The sequence below is a fragment of the Coloeus monedula genome (assembly GCF_965178545.1).
Source record: "Coloeus monedula genome assembly, chromosome: 2".
Classification (NCBI taxonomy): Eukaryota; Metazoa; Chordata; class Aves; order Passeriformes; family Corvidae; genus Coloeus; species Coloeus monedula.
In genome coordinates this window covers 55282093-55300728 of record NC_138782.1, presented here as the reverse complement: position 1 = coordinate 55300728, position 18636 = coordinate 55282093, and the positions used below count along the sequence as shown (strand labels likewise).

Genomic DNA, 18636 nt, shown 5'->3' with positions numbered 1-18636 from the left:
GAGGAATTTGCTTTGCTGTGGTTGCTGACAGTCGTTTTTTCGCCCCGCTCCTGAAGTAAGGCAGCAGTTTGCCAGATGTGCACAATGTCAGCATGCTCACACATGTGGAACGGGTAAACAGGATTACCAACCCTCTGTTCCTGAGACGTAGCCACTGATTTGGATCTCAAAACCCACACTGCCACTGTTGGTCCTTGAATTGAGAGAGAAGGGAAGGTTCATGCCATACTGCCCTTTTTGATGCCATAGGGATACATAGGCAAGGACATATGTCTGGCACTGATGGAAGTGGCTAGTTGTCAGACTGTAAGCTTGCCTCCTCAGTGTCTGTGTACAGATACAGGGGAGTCCTTACTGATGAAATCCTCACAGTGTGTTTGCTGTAGGTCAGTTAACCTGTCAGCACAAGTCCTCCAGACCTCAGTCTCAGAAGCATCTGAGCGTAACAGAGGACATGTATGCTGGAGGTGCAGATTGTAACTCCACCTAATCATTTGCCAGGCAAAAGCCTCTCTAAAACCTTGCCCTTGGTATAAACATTGCATCTTTTCTATTTTAAGGACTGTTCAAAAGATCAAGATAGACAGACAGATGATATAATCACAGAAAGCCTTTCTCCAGCAAGTGATGATAAAAGCACTTTGTGTCATGATAATGCCTGTGTATTGTGCAGAAATTTCAGTTCCTTAAATGGAAATACACCAAATACTTAATTTTCTTCTTGTTTTCATCATCTTTCAACAGATTCAGATATCTCTCTTTGGAAATTTAATTTAAATTAAATAAATTTAAACTGGTCTGATGAGTTTGGTTGCCGCATCTTGAACATTTAATTTTTCCTTATGCTCTGGCGTCTGTTATTCTTTAGCACAATCACACTGAATATCAATTAGGAGGCAGGAAGATGATTGTGGAAAACTTGGTGAGGGGGATGCGATGCTGACTGGAATTTTGACTATTGTGAGTGGGGATGCATGTTTGCTCTGAATTCTTTCTGAACTTTAGAAACTCTTTAGTGCTAAACTACATGTGCTGTGCAGCAGCACAAGATTCTGCTATTCCCATGATTTGTATTCCTCTCTCTAAAACCACAGTGAATGGTCTCTTCCATGGACAGGAAGACAAGACAAGTGGTCAGTGCCAAAGTTATTTAGCAGATGGTGCTTGAGTAGTGAGCAACATCATCATCATTTCAAGTGTAAGGCATATAATAGATGTCTACCGGCCTGGCAAATGAGACCCCTGGAGTTACTCGCATGCATCCGTCTCCCATCCTGCAAGATGATGCCATCTGTCAAGACACGGAGCCAGGCCTCACTTAAATAAATAAATCTATTTCCCCCTGCTTTCCAAAGCACTTGCCATCGCCTGGGTTAATACACTATGTGTGGGCTTGCGTGTGTCATACATGTGAGGGAGGAGGAAATACAGAAACAAATATGAGGAACGCGCCCTTGGGTTCTGTCACTTGGGGCAGACAATGTTAATGCACGGTAAACATTTTCAGAAAGACATTCAGTACTTAAGTGCCACTGAACACCAAGCATAAACAGTAATGGCTCTTGCCATGATTTAACCTCCTGTTTCTCTTTCTTTCGGCAGAGTGTGACAAGCTGCGGCGGGATGGATACCGGAGCTCACAGTATTACTCTCAGGGCCCCACCTTCTCCTCGTCCTCCAGTGCAATCTGTGGAAGTTACCAGGATGATTATGAAGAAATTGAACAAAAGGTAATGGTGGGGGGCAAAGCACTGGAAAAAAAACTTGCCTGGTGCAGTTTAATTGCCTGCCATAACACTGTTCAAATAAGGGAGGATTTTTAGAGGACCACAAAGATGTTTATTCCTTTGAATTACAGTGATAGTAGATCATCTGACTTTCATGGTCTCTTAAAAATCCCAGTTCTACCCATGCTCTGATAAAAAGTTCCCACTGGCATGTTCAGAGAGTGAAAGCAGGAAGGGGTTTGGTAATGTTCTGGAGGGAAGACCCCAGCAAGGGTAGCTGCTAAGTGTTTACATTCAAGTAGCAGGAAGAGCTATTCAGCAGCCATCAGCATACTTGCATTGTAACTTGGATAGGTGCACACTTTGAATTGCTAATACAGGCAGTTACTCAGTTAGGTAGAGGCTTTGTCCTAATGCATCACCACTGTTTGGTAAAGGCATCCAGAAAATGAAGATTGCTCACTGAGTTGGGTTTATTGCCTTTCTTTCAGTTTACTTCATGATTTTCTTGCTTATATCCCCACGTCTCAACTCCCAGTGTGCTTAGCTTAGAATCTAGAAATAATTTAAATAAAGAGAAGGAACAGGTGATCACGAGTTTTAAGGAAGTTATGAAGCCATATTTATTTATACATCAATTTATATAGATTTCAATTACAGTACTATTAAGTTGCATTATTGTTCTGAAGAAGAAAAGAAACTCCCCTGTCTTTACTTTATCCTGTTGTGCCTGTGGGCTCTGAAGGAAAAGCTGACTTTGGTGTTGTGGTCTGGGATGTTACTGCTGGGGTGGATGGCAAGATCCACTGGAGCGTGCCTGTCTAAAGCTGAAATGCCAGAGCTCCTGGCATTTTCAAGATAGATATTCTAGAATACTTTGCCAAAAACTGCTGTTGCTTAGAGAGTGGGAGGATGTCCTTGATTGTAACACAGTTTAATTTCTTTGAATTGTTGCTAAACCATATATCCCTCTGTAGTATAGACCAAATAACTATATAAGCAAAATGTGCAGACCCTGAGAGTGCACTTCAGAGGGTACTGTGTTCTCAGTTTAGTCCTCCATGGGTTTTAGTCACATAATAAAAGGTGTTGTGGAATATGTAGAGTCTCTCATCCAGGTGGTGATTGCATTTTATCTGTGTATTGGCAGGGAATGTCAGAGCATCTTGTTTAGCTGTGTGTGGTATGTACTGGCATCAAGCCGAGAATGTAAAGCACATTCATACTGTGGAATGCATTATAGTGGTAATTTGCAAAACCATGTTGAAATCAGTGGAATTACGATTTCCACTGGGGAAAGTATTAACACCTTGTTTGTTGCTATTAATGTATTGCACATAAATGCATACATACATGTCATCCACTTGTCCTGGCCAGTGCTGTGCAGCATAACCATCTGCACATGAAAAACTAATGTAACATTTAATAAATATAAATACATTTTTCCTTAAACAATTTGAATGAAAGTATATAAGCATGGGTGAGGATTCTTGGAGACTTAAGAGCTGTCACCCTTTCTTGGTTAAGGGTTTTTTCAGTGTTAACATAACGTGTTACTAACAATTTCTGTGCATTAATGCAACTAAGTATGCTTTAAATATAGGATAGCACTTCCATTTCAAATTGGAATAGGTTCCTTTAAATATTGTAGCTGAAAGGATGATTCAGAGCTGTGGAGAAAGATAGCTGCCAAACTGACAGTCTTGGCTGTTACTGATTATCTCAGAAGCTTAACCTTAACCCTGCCACTCTTATTTCCAGCTCACAAAGACATTAATTTCTTGTAAACTGTAGCATGAGTCTCCATTCATATTTGTATAACTCTCTTTTTTGGAGTCTTTTGACCAGTATCTTTGTTTAATTGGCTTTTTTTTCCTTTCTTTTTTTTTTTTCCCCCTGTTTTTCTTTTCTTTTTTTTTTTTTTTTTTTTTTTTTTTTTTTTTTTTTTTGCAAGGGTGTAAATTTTTAATCTTTCTTTAAATTAATGTTTACCGTAACAGATTCTGAACTTGAATTATTATCCTACTGGTAAAGAGCCAAGTAATTCTAAGAAGTCTTATGCCTTGAGGGAGTCATATTTCAACTGTCAGGAGAGTTCTTCAGTAACAGTGTGGAACTGGGGTCACCAAAAATCCTGTGATTCAAAATGTGAACTCCTTACCACTAGATGAAAGCCTCATAGCTTTGTTGTCTATTCAAGGCAAAAGCTGACATTTAAATTCTGTGCATGCAGTACTTAATAATTGAAATTCTAGAACAGTGAAATAATGATGGGTGGATGAATACCTATTTGCTGTTGAGAAACTCTGTAGTTTATATAATTGCCAACTTGCGGAAAAAAAGAGTGGGTGATTTCACAAAGGAAACCAGCTTTCCCTGTTGTTTTTAATCTGCTTCTAAAAATAAAAACCATAGCCAGATATTCTGCTTGTCTGTTTGTGCTGGAGACAATATGAAACCATGGTTAGGTGATGCAAGAGGAGATCCACCAGCATTCTCAGGTTTTGTGGAGATGGGTGTCTGTCAGCAGAGGGTAGTAGTCACGCCACCAGGCACGTTGGTTCGGTGTCTTTGGAAATGTCTAAGATAAGCAGAACATGTGCTGTTCCAAGGGAAAACCACTAGGGAGAAGCAGTCACAACTCAAAAACGAATGAACAAAATTAGAAAACATAGCTGGAGTCTCTGAGTGGAAGTTGATATAAAATTAAGTGTTTGGATCTGCCCTTTTAATGTTGATTCTTACAAGTTGGATTAGTGGAGCACAGGCCAAACTCCAGTGTAGTACTGATCCTAATTGAGTTTGTTGGTGATTAAATTGGTTTACCTGGATTTTACATCTCAGTAGTGTGACCAGTCTCCTCCTTTCTCATATCTTACGTGCTGCTGTTGGTAACACATCTTGGGAGCTATTCCTGTGCTATAGTATTACTCTGTTTACCAGTGTAAAAGATGTTTTGAAATGTCACTTTCAAACTCCAGTTCTCCTTATGTTCTGAAATGTATGCATGTGTATATTAACTGTATTTGTCTTTTGTGTGTTTTTTTTCTTACTCCTTTTTCTTTCCCTTTTTACCACTCATTCTCTTTGTTTCTTTTTGTCTCACTCAACAGTCTAGTCTGTTAGACTGCATCTCTCAGTCTTGCATTAGCGCCTGCTGTAACTTGGTTCCCTGGAACAACAAGGTACTTTGCCCACAAGTGGGACCATCCAGCTGCTGTATCTGCAGCTTGATGTTACCTGTAGCATTTAGCATATATACAATCTTACTCTGCTCTTAGCCTTTAGTTGTTACCTGCTGCTTTTTTCTGCTTAAAATAAAAAGCAGTTAAAAAAACAACTGCTCAACGGAAGAGTCCCATGCCAGGTTTGTTTCCTTTTTTTTTCCTCTGTACTCCTTTTTGTCTGCAGTACAGTATCCTGTATTTACTTACAGAATTTTTTACTCTGTTTTTTGTCTATTAACATTTGCCTCCTTTGAAACCCCTCTCCCAATGGACACTGTTTTATTTGATTGGCTGCTTCATTGGTTTGTAATGAGCCATGGATAAACTCTACTAATTTGGAGGAATGTACTTTTCTTGAATGGTAAATGTGAACTACAGAGAATACCTGCTCCTAAGCATGCAGTATTGCATATATTATTTGTTTATTCCATTTATGAAAATGTTTGTGCCCCCAAAACTCAATGGTGTTTTTCCTTACGTTGTGTCATTTGGCTTATGAACTTTGCCTTGATAGTTGCTGAGAAACAAAGCTAGAGGCTTTGGGTGAAAAAACACTTTTCTTATTTGGAGGGGGAGATGGTGGGAGAGTGTATTTTTGTCACTGTGCTCATCTGAACTGTTAGTTGCCTCTCCAATATCTGCAAGAAACTGTTCAGTGTCTTAAGTGAAAACAAGTACACTAACTGTACTGATTTGAGGAAGTCTAATCCAAAACTTTACTTGGTGTTAAGAGGAGGTAAAGCAGTTGGGCACTTCAGTTTTGGAGGTGGGAATGCTTAAAAAATCCTGAGGCATGAGGTCTGGCAGAGTCGAAGATACCTCTGGGTGATGCTGTCCTCTGCTGCAGTTGCATGGCACTGCTCTTGTAAGCACCACATGTATTTTACACCATTTGTAGGTGTTTGTTTTTTTTAAATACTGCACCATTTACTGAACTAAACCAGCAGCTCATAATGCGTGAAATGCCAAAGCATTAAGGAAGCTGTGTGCAGAAAATCTTTGAACAAAGAAAAGAGGGTAATTCTTCACTCATCGCATACTCAGACTGTGCAGCTGCTGCGGGAATTGTGGATGCTGAAAGTTTACACGGGTTTAGAAAGCAACTGGGTACATTCTTGAGGGGTGAGGACTCCATCCAATGCTGAGAGAATATTCAGGAAAAAGTATCTGCTCTATGCATCTTCAGATTTGAATTTCACCTTGATATCACTGATTAGCCATTATCTTAAGGCAGATACTAGACAGGCTTTCAGAGTTTCAAGCAGTACGGATCTTCTTGTGTTTTTTATCCCGTTACCACAGAGTAGAGGAAGAAGAAAAGAACATTTCTGCGGTGCTTGTTAAGGTGATAATTTGCTTGATAGTCAGTAATTTCAGCTGACAAAAAAAGTTCTTCCTAACTGAGACCTAATGAAAGTTATGAAGTGAAGAATTTAGTAGGATAGCAATGCTGGCTAGTGGAACTGGAGATCTGTGTGTAGAAGTAATAAAATGGAATATTCTGTGAAGACTGGGGGAACTAGACTGGTGACCTTGGTCTAGAGGACACCAAATAAAGTCTAATGACTAATTCATCTAAAGTGTAAATTCATGTAAATGTATAATTTGGCAGTGTTCCATGAGACAGTGTGGAACCCCACGGATTGAATTAGGCGTGTGAAGTGCCAATCTCAGTTGGCCAGGTTTGGGTCTTGGGTTTCTTTTCCCTGTTACTGATTGTGTTGATCCCTTGCTGTTGGGAAAGTGGCACTTGAAGCCATCAAATCTAGTAAAGCACTGGAGCAAAAATAGAATGTTGGCAAATATAATAGACAGTTGAACTGGTATGGCTGCTGTCTCCAACACTTGATTTTTTTTCTCTATTTTGTTTTTCTGATAAATTATGATTTTAGAAGTGATTTTAATAGACAGTAGGGTAAATGGCATGACTAGAAGTTTGAAGTTTCTTTGCTGAAAAGTAAAATTTTTGTGGATTGAGTTTTCTTCCTGGAGGCTCGATCTTTTTTTAAACACTGTAGTATAAACCCCTGTTATATAAAAAGGATTTAGAATAAACAGATTATTTAGGCAGAGAGTGTTGTGAGATACATAGCATAAACTCATTTGTCATCTGGGACCTCTCAAATAGCGTGAATGTGCCGAGATAGTGAAACCCTTTTGTTGTATCTCAGCAGCTGAGCTGGTTGGGGGACAGTATATCAACAAGTTGTCGGAGAGGCTCCAGCTCACTGAGCCATGTAGCCACGTGTGTAGGATATTTATAGGCCATTTTTCTCCTGGATTCTCCATTTTAACTCCCCTTTGAAGGTTCAAGTTTTTTATCCCTAGAGCATGTTTGTGGAAACACTGCAAGGTCCAAGGCTGCTCGTTTCACATCCCACCTTTACCTCCTACCATGTCCATGAAAAGGAATGAATTCCAGCAAATTTTCCTGTGGAGATGAGTGTGACAACCCATTCCAGAGATTTGGCCATTTAAGTCTAGCAGTAAAGTTATTATGACTCGGAGAGCTTTAAAAAGGGGACAAGTACTTCTGTTCTGTTATGGACATAGAGTTTATTATCAGCTTTTCTAAGCAGATAAATATTCTCAAAGTACTGCCTCGTTCTACTTCTGGTGTAACAGACCTGACTGGAGAAGACATTCCTGCCACACAACAGCAATTCACTGCATCTTCCAGCAAGCTTCTGTGCTGTAAATCTGGGAATGTTTGCCAAAAATATGTAAATCTCATTTTCATCCTAATTATAGGGGTAAATAATTTCTGTCTGAAGAAGGCTGAAAGATGAGCTCTTACATTCCTCTGTGTGTAATATAGCTGTGTACAGCTTTGTCATGCCTACACCATTATCACTGAGAGTACTTTGGAAGAAAGGCTATAAGTAGAGACAGTCATGTTTCTTCAGGAAAATGTACCTACAGCTGAAATGTGAACACTTACACCCAAAACCACCTCCAACTCTTACTGAATTATTTTGTAGAAGTACGTATGTGTGTCCTGCGGCAGGAAGCCATTCTCACTGACACTGCCTTGAACTCAACTGCACCATTGGGTTTTCAGTTGCTTCTGGTTGGTTATATGCTCATATAACCTGATTCATTTCTGTCTGTCTTACTCCATCTGTCCCCAATTTTCTCAACTTCTAATTCTGCAAAATTTCTGATGGATGTTCCACATTCTTTGGATAATTAGGGTTCCCTTGTAGCAGATGCTTCACTTCTTCAGTTTTTCTGTTCATATACTCTAACAAAAAAGCTGTTCTGCTTGGCTTGGGTAGTTTCTTTGATAAGGAAGGATGGCTTTGTAACCAGTATCTCTGCCACTTGACATAGTGGAGTAGCCCTTCTAGACTTCTGTATGACAGCTGAGACCTGACACTGCTGTACAGTCTGAAGGTGACACATACTGATGCTGACAGTATCAACCAAACAGTGTATTTGAAGGTCACTGGTGCTCATCCTCACCCCAGACAAACTGCAAAACTATGCTTGAGGTGTCTCCCTTGGTCTCCCTGATTCAGGTGGAGAAAAGCTCACTGTAGTACAGGGAAAGCAGTATTTCTTTGCCTCAACCTTTGCTTACTCCTTTAAGTGCATGTACAATGCCTGCTGTGACAAGTGGACTATCACCCCCTTGTCATGTTCCTTACAAACCCTTTCTCCCTTGCCCAGTTTTTAAACCTAACTGGGGGGGAAGCATGGCCTGGAGGCAGCTTTCCCTTCTTCAATGGCATTCCTGTCCCAGATTGCTTAAGGTAATGAAGATCTTTATGAATTTGGGTGATTTGAAGTGGGAAAGTCCTTGTGTTTGCAAGTACATATATATGTGCCCACACTGTATATGTATATAAATAGTGTATGGACACACTCTCAAAAAAAGATAAGCACTCACATCATATTATTACTTGGTTTTAGAGCTTTTTAGAAACAGCAGAGGCCTGAAAAAATGTTGGTGTCCTCTAAGAAGATTGTATTGATAGAACTGCTGGGCTTTCACTGGGCTGAGCCCTTAACTACAGAGCAGCATCTATCCCTTCCACAACCTCTCTAGGAAAGAAATTCAAGGCTGTTAGAAATGGATTATATCCTTGAAGAAAAGCTCCCACGTTCTGAAGTGTGGTTCCAAACCACAGAACGACATTAGTAATAGTTTCATTGCCTGAAATGGTTTTTTTTACTGTTGCCTGAAGAGGTTTTACTTTTCTTTTACTTTTTGCCTGGAAGTTGCTTTTATTTTTTGTTTTCTATTTAATAAAATGTTGGACTCTGTCCTAAAGGATGTAGAGTCAAAGCACAACAGAATAAATAAACGGTTATTTATTTATAAACAGTGGGAACTCCTCGTAGTAACAGGAAGAAAATTAAAATCAGAAATGATAAACAGTGGTTGCAGCACAGTGTTTGGGCAAGTCTTTTTTTATAGCACTCAGCTTTAAGAGAAAACAGATCACTTAGACTGAACACCCACAATAATAAAAAAAATCCATCTGTTATAAAGAGCTGTGATGTTTCATTCCATGCCTGTGTGCAGCAGGGAGGGGGGGAAGAGGCAGTACTGACAACCCTGTTCTGAGTAGTATTTGGCTTTCCAAAGGGAGAGAGGAGTAAAGAAAAGATGGGGGTAATTCTGGTCTGGTGGTAGGGAGGAAGGTCCCAAAGCAAACTCCTCTGAAACAGAAGAGTCAACAGGTTGCAGAGTCTCTCCTAGTGCTGCAAACACTGTGCAACTCCTCTTCCATGTTCTCTTCTCTTTTTTGTTTTGTGGGGGGCAGAAGGAGACTGTGGTTGGTTTTCCTCCGGGTCTTCCTTCCTCTCCTGCTTCTGGGATTTGTTGGAGTGCCTTGGCAGGCAGGAGTAAGGAGGAGGGAAGGCTGCTTCTCTCAAGTTCACTTGCATTTGTGACCACCTACTAGAAGCCTCAGTGATGTCTTCTGCATGGCCTGAATCTGCCTGCCCTCAGTGTTTGCCATGGACAGGTACTGTCCTGTCAGTAAAAAGCTGTGCTATGGCTTTCCCTGCCATCACTGGCATGCAAGCAAGGACCTTGTAATGAAAACAGATTTGCTTCCTGAAAGGAAATGGTTTTTTTGGCTTATAACTTTGGTGGAGGGATTTGCACAAGCTGTTGCAACCTCTTTTTCTTGTGTAAAAAGTTTTTTGTTTCATTGGTTGGGGAGTTTTTTTGTTGGTTTTTTTTTTAAGTAAAACACTTCATGGAATTGAAATCTGCCACTTTGAGAAGAACTGACTTTTTAAATTACCACTCTGTGGCACTAATAATACTAAGTGTTTTATCACTGAAAAATGAGTAACCCCTTGGACTGTGGTCAGTTTCTCCAAGACCAAAGCCAAGTTAATTGCTACCTCACTGATGCATGTCTGATGATTTTGTGGAGTGTTCTGATTGGTTCTTTTACTGAGCTCTACTAAAATCTGTCGTTTCATAACAGGCTTCTTGCTGGGACTTTACGCATTCGTACAGCGTAGTGCACCTGGAGCAAAGCAGTGCTCAGATCTCCTCTTCTAGTAGAGCCTGGGGAGATGCGAGGGGAAGGGAAGGCAAAGCTCGGTGCAGGGAGACAAGGGTTAATCACTGCAGGAGTTATGTCAGTGTGTAAGGTGTAATTAGTTACTGTGCTTTGCTATGTGCAAGACCACTTTTTTCCCCCTTCATTGGTATATATTCCTTAGACTAATCAAATGTCTTGAAAAATAGAAACTAGGTGTTTTTAGTTGTGTGTTTGTGTGTTTTTAAAACTGCTCTTTATGTAGGTTAAAGTGTGATATTTATGAGGATGTTTTGCTCCACAAACAATCATGCTGACTACAGCAGCAACACCTTAGTAATACCATAGTCCTACGGATATTTTAGTAGTAAATTCACATTGTTGTATGTATTTCTGTTTCTAGTGTCCCGTCTCTCCCCCTGAAGAAGAAAAGCTTATTACCATCAAAAGGCCTAAAAGTCCAGCTACAAATGAGTTATCAGATATCAACACCCAAACCAACTGGACTAAGTCTCTTCCACTGCCAACGCCAGAAGAGAAAATGCGACAACAAGCACAAGCCGTCCAAACAGATGTGGTTCCTATTAATGTGACTGGTAGGCTTTTAATTTCAGTAATTGCACTACGTGATGAGGGAGGACCGAGATGAAAGGTGATCCATACAGTTGGCTAGTATTTGGACATTCATATATTCAGTGCATGAATTTTAAATTACTTACCACACCTTTTTGTGAAAACCATTTTGCTTTTAATAGTCTAAATCTGAACTTAATTAGAAAACATCAGAATCCCTTAAAATTATCATTAATGGAGATAGTTAAAATATGTGGGCTTGAAACAGTATTAGATATTCATGAAATGGAAGAAGAGGGCTGATAAATAGCAATGTTTTACTGTGGACTACACTGAGGATATGTAATTGAAAATCATGTTTTATCCAATGTTGATGATATTTCAAGATTTTCTTCTAGGAGTTTTATTTAAGGAAGGTTGTCAGGAACTTCTGTGTTCCAAAGACTAAATGTTACAAAAATCCAGAAAAAAAGCTCTAGGGTCTAATTTTTATCAGCAACAAAAGGTTTAGGTGTCAAGGAGAGTAGGGTTAGAACAGCAAAAGTTAGTGAGGCTACACTTTTGAGCAGTACTCTAGGTAAGACACTCCACTTACATAACCACAGTCCAAATTTTCTTGTTATGAACTGTGTATTAACTCTTCATTTTGAAAATGCTCTTTGATTTTACAGTTGCAGAACTCTCACTCTGTGGAAATTACATTGCATTAAAGCTTAATGCCGAATAGATACTTTGTTGTGTGTAAAGCAGAAGATGGAATTAATGCTTCAATTTAATAACCCCTTTTTTTCTGCACAGTATCAAGATTGTCTGTTATTAGTTAATTCAAATAACTGACCATTTGCCTGCCAAAGCTAGGATGATACTCAATATCCAATTTATTTAAAATGCCATATGGTACGCTCTGACTCCACGCTTACTCTGACAATCAATAGCTTGCAGTGTTTGGTTTTGTTTTGAAAGTAAATTAGGTTCTCTTTCCCTGCATGACTAGCAGTGCTTTTTTCACCTGTATTTTTATAAACTAGTATTTTAATTAGTATTATTTAATACTATTTAAATATTCTATTAGTATAGGAGCAGGACATCTGTAACAAACATTAGCAAGCTCTGAGAAATCAACGAGAAATTATATCTTAAATAAACAGCAGAAAATATTTGAATAAACAGATGAAGACAACATGAAATCAGGAACACCTCACCTCTGGAAAACTAACAGAAGGAAAATATATGCAATGCTGAAATGTTACTAGGGCAGTCGGCATCATCTAGGGAATTTAGGATACAGATGCAGAAGGCCAAGTTACAGGAACAATGGATAATCTGACATAATCAATAAGCTTGAGTAGGGCTTAGATGTTGTGACAGCAGGAACACAGTATACTTGGAGAAACAGTAATCTGTTGTTTGATTTAATGACCCTGCATACTGCAAAAGGTACAGGGGAAGTAAACAGATGGAAAGAAGAATGAGGGAAAGGGATCAAATAACTCATAGATTTAATTCATCATCATGTAGAACATCACCTTGTTTGGATAAAGTATGTTTGTGACTTCAACCTGCATAATTTGACTGGTGTAGTGAACCTTGTGTCCCCTGAGTTGTTTAGTTCAGCACTAAATTGTTAGTAACAGCACTCGGAAAACTCTGCGATTCTCAACTTTTTTGTTTGAAATGCTGCACGTGCATATTTTACCTCACCTTTCTGGAGCGTGTGGTTAAGCACTTACTCCCTTATAAACATGGTAATTGGAAGAGATAAAAAGGGAGGGCATTAGAGGAAGACTGCTGTTGCACCATGTGGTCTGGTCTCCAGGATCCACCATTCCCTTTCCCTTGAAATAATTACATTGTTACTGTGAAACAAGGCAAGTGACGTGAGCCACTCACAACATACAGAAAAAGCTGCTGTCCTTGTTCCTCTTTAAAAAGTCACAATCTGCTCCCCTCCTCTGCTCTCCCACACACCGAGTAATTTTATTTTGTGAAGTTCCTTATGTTACTGCACGAGACAGGAAAAAAACTGACAAGAAATTCTGTGCAGTTTGTTCAACGTAAAATGGAACAAACCATTGAGGGGTTTTGTTTTGATTTGGCTTTTCCCTTCACACACTCTCTTTCTCACTCTCCCAGAAGAGAGGTCACAACACTTCCATTTTATTACTCCTGGCATGAAATAAAAGGTTAACCTTTGAAGAGACTGCTGGCAATTGGTAACGTTTTCAGCAGTGCATTAGTAGTGATTCTGCTACAAAGGCCTCTCACGTGGCTGTGCAATAAATGCTCCACGAGTTCAGCTTTCAGGGCTCTTTGGTGAACAGATTGCAACTAATACAGTAGTCATAAAAATCTGTTGGATAGCCTGAAGGTGCAGGGGCATTGCATTAGGCTGACAAGCTGCTGACTAGACATCCAGATTTGGAAGCGGTTTAAGTCTCAGAGTGCCTGGGCTGAGCTTTATTCTGGCCTGGAAGGGGTTGGACTGAATTTTTCAGTGGTGGCCAGTCTTGGCATTTACATATCCTGTGGGTTAAAAGATATATAATGGTGTCTGTTCTTGTGGGTTTTCCGGAACTAACTTTCTTTCCAGATGGAGGAGTCTGGTAATGGTGGAGGTGATCAGTGCCAGGCTGGATCCTGCAAAATATTTAAGCATTTGCTTGTGTCCAGCTTGACTGACTTCAGTGAGATTTAAGCACATACTTACATATTTTCTGTGAATCCATGGAAACTGAATATACTGCATGAGGGACAGCTGAGTAAAGTATATAAGGAATACCCAGATGATTTATTACAAACCTGTAAGAGAAGGAGAAAAGTATCCTTATATCTGTAAAATATACTTCACATTGACATTGATATTTTCTAAAATGAAAAAGATGACAATGAAGAAAGAAAAGACTGAGACATTATTTTGCTTGTTGGATTTCATCGAAGTTGTTATTTTGAAATTCTACGGATTTGCATTGTGGCCTTTGTGTATCAAAAGCCATTAAAGATGGACTGGTTGAGTTAGCTCTTAGGTAGCTCCTTTGGAACAAGTTACTGTGGATCAGTTGGCACAGTAACATTTCCCCATGGCCATCCTGTTTGTGCTGTCTGAGGCTTCATGTGAAAGACTCTCTCCTTGTTTGTACCCTGTGCTTATCACTTAACATTTTATTCCAGGGCCTTCAAATCTGGCTACATTATAGTTCATTGCAATCACCATCTCAGGCGTAATTGTTGGCCTTTGAGTGGATAAAGATATGATGAGAGATGCAAAACTTTATCCTTCAAATCTGTTGGATTCATTATAATGTGGCTGGAATTATTTTTATCATCCTGCATGACAGGATAACCTAATGTCCTGACTCTTGCCCCGTATGGGTCCTAACATCCTAATACTGGTACTGCTCGAGACAGTGGATAGTCTGTCTCAATATTTCAGGACTTCTACTAAGCCAGTGGGATCCACAGCTCTAAATTTTGTAGTTCCCATGGGCTTCCTCTCCTCCCCTTAATCTGATTTCAGTCAGTCCAAAAGCTGGATGAAACCGGCATTTCATAACTGCAAGAATTCCATTCAGCACAAGTGTGGCCCATGGTCAAGGCTCCAGTCAAACAGAGTCAGAGTCTTTCTATTTACAACATGGTGAATGAAAATGCTACATTTTTTCCTTACATTTTCTCAAGTCCACATGCTATACTTTAATATATGACTGTATCTTTAACTGTTATAGAGGCAATGAGGTTTTCTACGCTACTCGCACGACGCACATCATACTGATGTGCAGTCAGCCAGGGGTAATTTTTATGATGTATTAGTTACTGTGCATTAATCACTTTTTAGAGGTAAATAATTTGGTTATCGATTTTCAAAAAAGTGTACGGTGGAAAAAACCATGTACAATGTATATCAAAGTTTTTCTGCCTTTAAGTTTTAAATGGGTCATCTAAAGGACACTGAGCAGTGCTTTAAAATGCTTAAACTTCTAAAAATGGAACTTAATGTGAGCTACGGGGGTTAGCTCTTAAAATTTTAAAGTGACAGAGAATTAGTTCACGATCTATAGGGCAATTTTTATCTTACTACTAGTAAAATGGTCAAATTATAAACCTCTAAACTAAAGTGAATTCCTAAAGAAAAGCTGCTTTGTGATAGTGGTGCTTCTGGGTCCCATTATGATACAGCACATGGTCATCATAAGGCTTTGTCTGGCAAAGTGCACTTACACATTTTTTCAGCTCTTGCCATGGTATATTTTTATAATCATCTGTAAAGTTTCCATTTTAAGCAGCTTTCACTCTGAAATATTTATGAGTCCACAAGATCAGTTTGATCTCTGCGTGCTCCATAGCTCTTATTTGTATTGTGTTAAAAGATCAACACCAGAAATGTGGTACACTTGACAGGTTCAGAGCAACTTGGAATGAAAAAGAAGGGCCTCATGTGACTTAATGATGGAGCTGTGCAAAGACATCATAATAGCTGTTGCCAGTAGGAATGTCTGTTCCTGCGTAAACCATTGAGATCTTTCATTTTCATGAGCAGATTTGCTTTTTCTGCAGCTCATTACTTAAAAATAAATTAACAAAACCACAGAAAAACCTATAAAGGGCCAAATTAAAGCAAGGATTCTCTTTGCTTGTGGAATTAGAGCTCCTCTCACTAAGTATGAACTGGGCTCAGAAAGTCAAAATTCCTTTTAAAACATGCAGTACTGTGTAATGGATATTTGTGTGTAAAGCCTTACTGTGACAGTGTGCTGTATCTTCCTTCAGTGTAAACCTTCATTGTAGGACATAGCTAACATCATTTATTAATGCCTTTTTTTCCATTTCTACAACAAAACTAGTGGAAGAAAGTGCATGATGTCAGTGTGCTTGGAAGTAATGTTGCTTTGCTTGTTCTACCATGTATTAGGGGAGAATTTCGACCGCCAGGCCAGCATTCGGCGGTCTCTAATTTACACAGACACGGTGGTAAGACGGCCGAAGAAAGTCAAAAGGAGAAAGACTATTACAGGAATCCCTGACAACATACAAAAGGAGCTAGGTATGGCTCATCAGAACTGTATTCCATCCACTGTTCATTGTCACTGCTTATCATGACTCAACTAATAACATTACCAGTGCTCATGAAACCAATACAGTCTGATAGCCTATTTCAGTTCCAAATATGCGTGTGCCTCCTTGCCGCCTCTTGCATTGGGAAGTTGGGACCTTTAATCTGTTGACTTCCATCTGTTAAAGGGAACAGGGTGTTTGGAAAATGGTGTACTGGTACAATGAAAATCTGCAGGGATGTAAGTTTGTGGACTTCAATGCTTTCCTTCAGATTTGGTCGTCTTCTCCAGGATGTTCACCAAAGCAAAACTGAAGTGAGCAGGCGTATTGGCTTATGAGTAATTACTTAGTGGAGTAAATCAGTTCATGGATGCCTTCCTGAATCTGCCAAGGATTGCATCAACAGTTAAAAACCTATTTTCCAGTTCAGTTGTGGCAACCCCTTAAATATCTGTGGTTTTGATTGGCAGTAATTTACCTGGGTTTTTTAGCTATTCCATATATTCTAAAGGAAAGTTACCTATTTGGTCCCACTTGCACTACCTCAGGCAGTCCTCCTTCACACTTTGCAGCAGATGTGAATTCAAAGCTGAATTTTGGCAGACCTTTCAGACACTTTTTGCAGAACTCTTCGATTTAAATTGTGTTTAGTTTATTTTTTGAAAAATTAATTCCGTTTTTCCCAAATTACAACTTCAGAGATAAAAGTATGCCCTCCCCCCCACCCCCCTTTTTTTTTTCTCAGTAGAGGAGGAATATATTTTAAAATAGTCTGGCAGAACATAATTTTGGTGCTTTACATGTGAAATCATCTCCATATATTGATGATTTCAGTAAGTTTTACTACCTTGTATATTGCATCTATTTATTTTTTAATTATGTTTTCAATTCTGGGTTATTTTTCTGGATTTTTCAGAAACAGAAGCAAAAATTTGTAGCTTGTCTGGATAGGTTTGAAATGAGGTAGAGGGTCAGGCATAGAGAAAGCCAAGAAACAAACAATTACATGCAGAGAAGTTTTTGAGTGGAACTGTGCTCCTTCAGCATCTGTAATGAAACAGTGCCCTGCCATGGGAATCCTCTGCCTCGAGAAAGCATTTACAAAACATAGAGGTTACATCTTGGCCACTTCAAAAAGATGTTTCATGCTTGAAAACATCAACTGTAGTTTTATTTGGTGGAGTAAACTGAGAATGCAGTTGGCATCTATCCTAAAAAGAATTCTTCAATTAAAGCCTTAAAAGAGGTTTGTGACTTTCACCAATCTCTTCACTAAGGGTGACAAGTTTTATACCCTGATTTTCATCTTTCATCTCTGTGCTGAGCACATTCCATGTTGTACTGCTTGGAGGCTTTCCTTGGCTTCTGTTTTAAGTTGTGGACTGGCAGTATCCCACCGTAGGAGCTCTCTTGGGATGGTTCCCTGGCCCACAACCTTGCAGACACTTAAGGCTTCAGCCATCTGCCCTATGGCAGAAATTGTCTGAGGAGCTCCATGTTGTTTCTGTGGTGGTTGTGTGTCTTCCAGAGAGCAAATTGTATGCCAGGAGAAGTCTGTGAGAGCAGTGTCCATCCTGTCAGCGTATTGCTTTCCATCACAAGACATGAAGTACACTTGAAAAGAGTGATAGTGTCTTTGTCTTGCACCTGAGGAAACCAGACATGCTGCAGTGAAGTGACTTAGCCAGAGTCAGCCACCAGGCTGCTGACAAGGCTGGGAATAACTGCAAGTCTCCCCCATCCCTGTTCAGTGCTCTTTCTGCCTTTTCTCCCCTCCCTCCCCCCCGTCACTCCCCAAATATTTCTGTAGCAGTCCATTCCCTATTTCTCTTACGCTGTCCCAAAACAAACAAGGAGTTGTTTTAAAACATTCCACAGTTCATTTGATCGGAACAAGTATCTGGACTAAACTCCAAATCAAGCAATTGCATTATGCCTATTGACATTCTCCCTGTGGTTTCAGCTGAATAAATCTCTTTGTTTCTCCCCTAAAGCATTGCTGTGAATGGCTATAATATTTACACAAAGATTAAAATCCCTTGGTACACCAGAGTTGCTGCGTGCAGGCTAAATAACTAACATATACAGCAGATTCTTGTAACGTCTTGTTTATCCTTCAGAAGGAAGCAGAAACTTGAGAGAACCTCAAAGCTTCAACCAGGCTTTGGACTATTTTCATTTCTTGTGAGAGAGCCTGGAAGAACTTCTGCCGGGCCAAGCTGCTGGGGTTCTCCCCTGGCTGCTTTGGGTCCTTTGGAACATAAGGGACCAAGCAGAAGAGAAAGCCTGCACTGGCTGCTGGCCTGAGCTCAGCGGATGTGGTACCCTCATAGAATTCAGCCAGACATACTGAAAGGAAACATTAACTGCACCCATGTGCTTAAGCTATCTTTAAACATTGCTGCTTTTTAGCATTGAAATGCTATTGTGTTTTCACAGGTGTCTTCCAGTAATGAACCAGTCTCTCTGTGTAGACTGGAAAATTCTGCATAGAAAATTCTGCATAAATAAAATGCAACATCATAGATGGGATTCTGAGAAAGAGTAAGAATG

General features: G+C 39.7%; 1 protein-coding gene across 1 annotated transcript in view; it reads left to right on the top strand.

The window, feature by feature from the left end:
* Positions 1–18636, top strand: part of NHSL1 (NHS like 1) — a gene marked incomplete at both ends in the record, with an annotated part of 178875 nt that overhangs the window by 145796 nt on the left and 14443 nt on the right. The window contains 4 exons of the mRNA XM_082302297.1: positions 1603–1730; positions 4841–4912; positions 10865–11057; positions 15941–16072. Coding sequence (XP_082158423.1) covers positions 1603–1730; positions 4841–4912; positions 10865–11057; positions 15941–16072 — 525 coding nt within the window. The remainder of the gene's footprint in view (positions 1–1602; positions 1731–4840; positions 4913–10864; positions 11058–15940; positions 16073–18636) is intronic.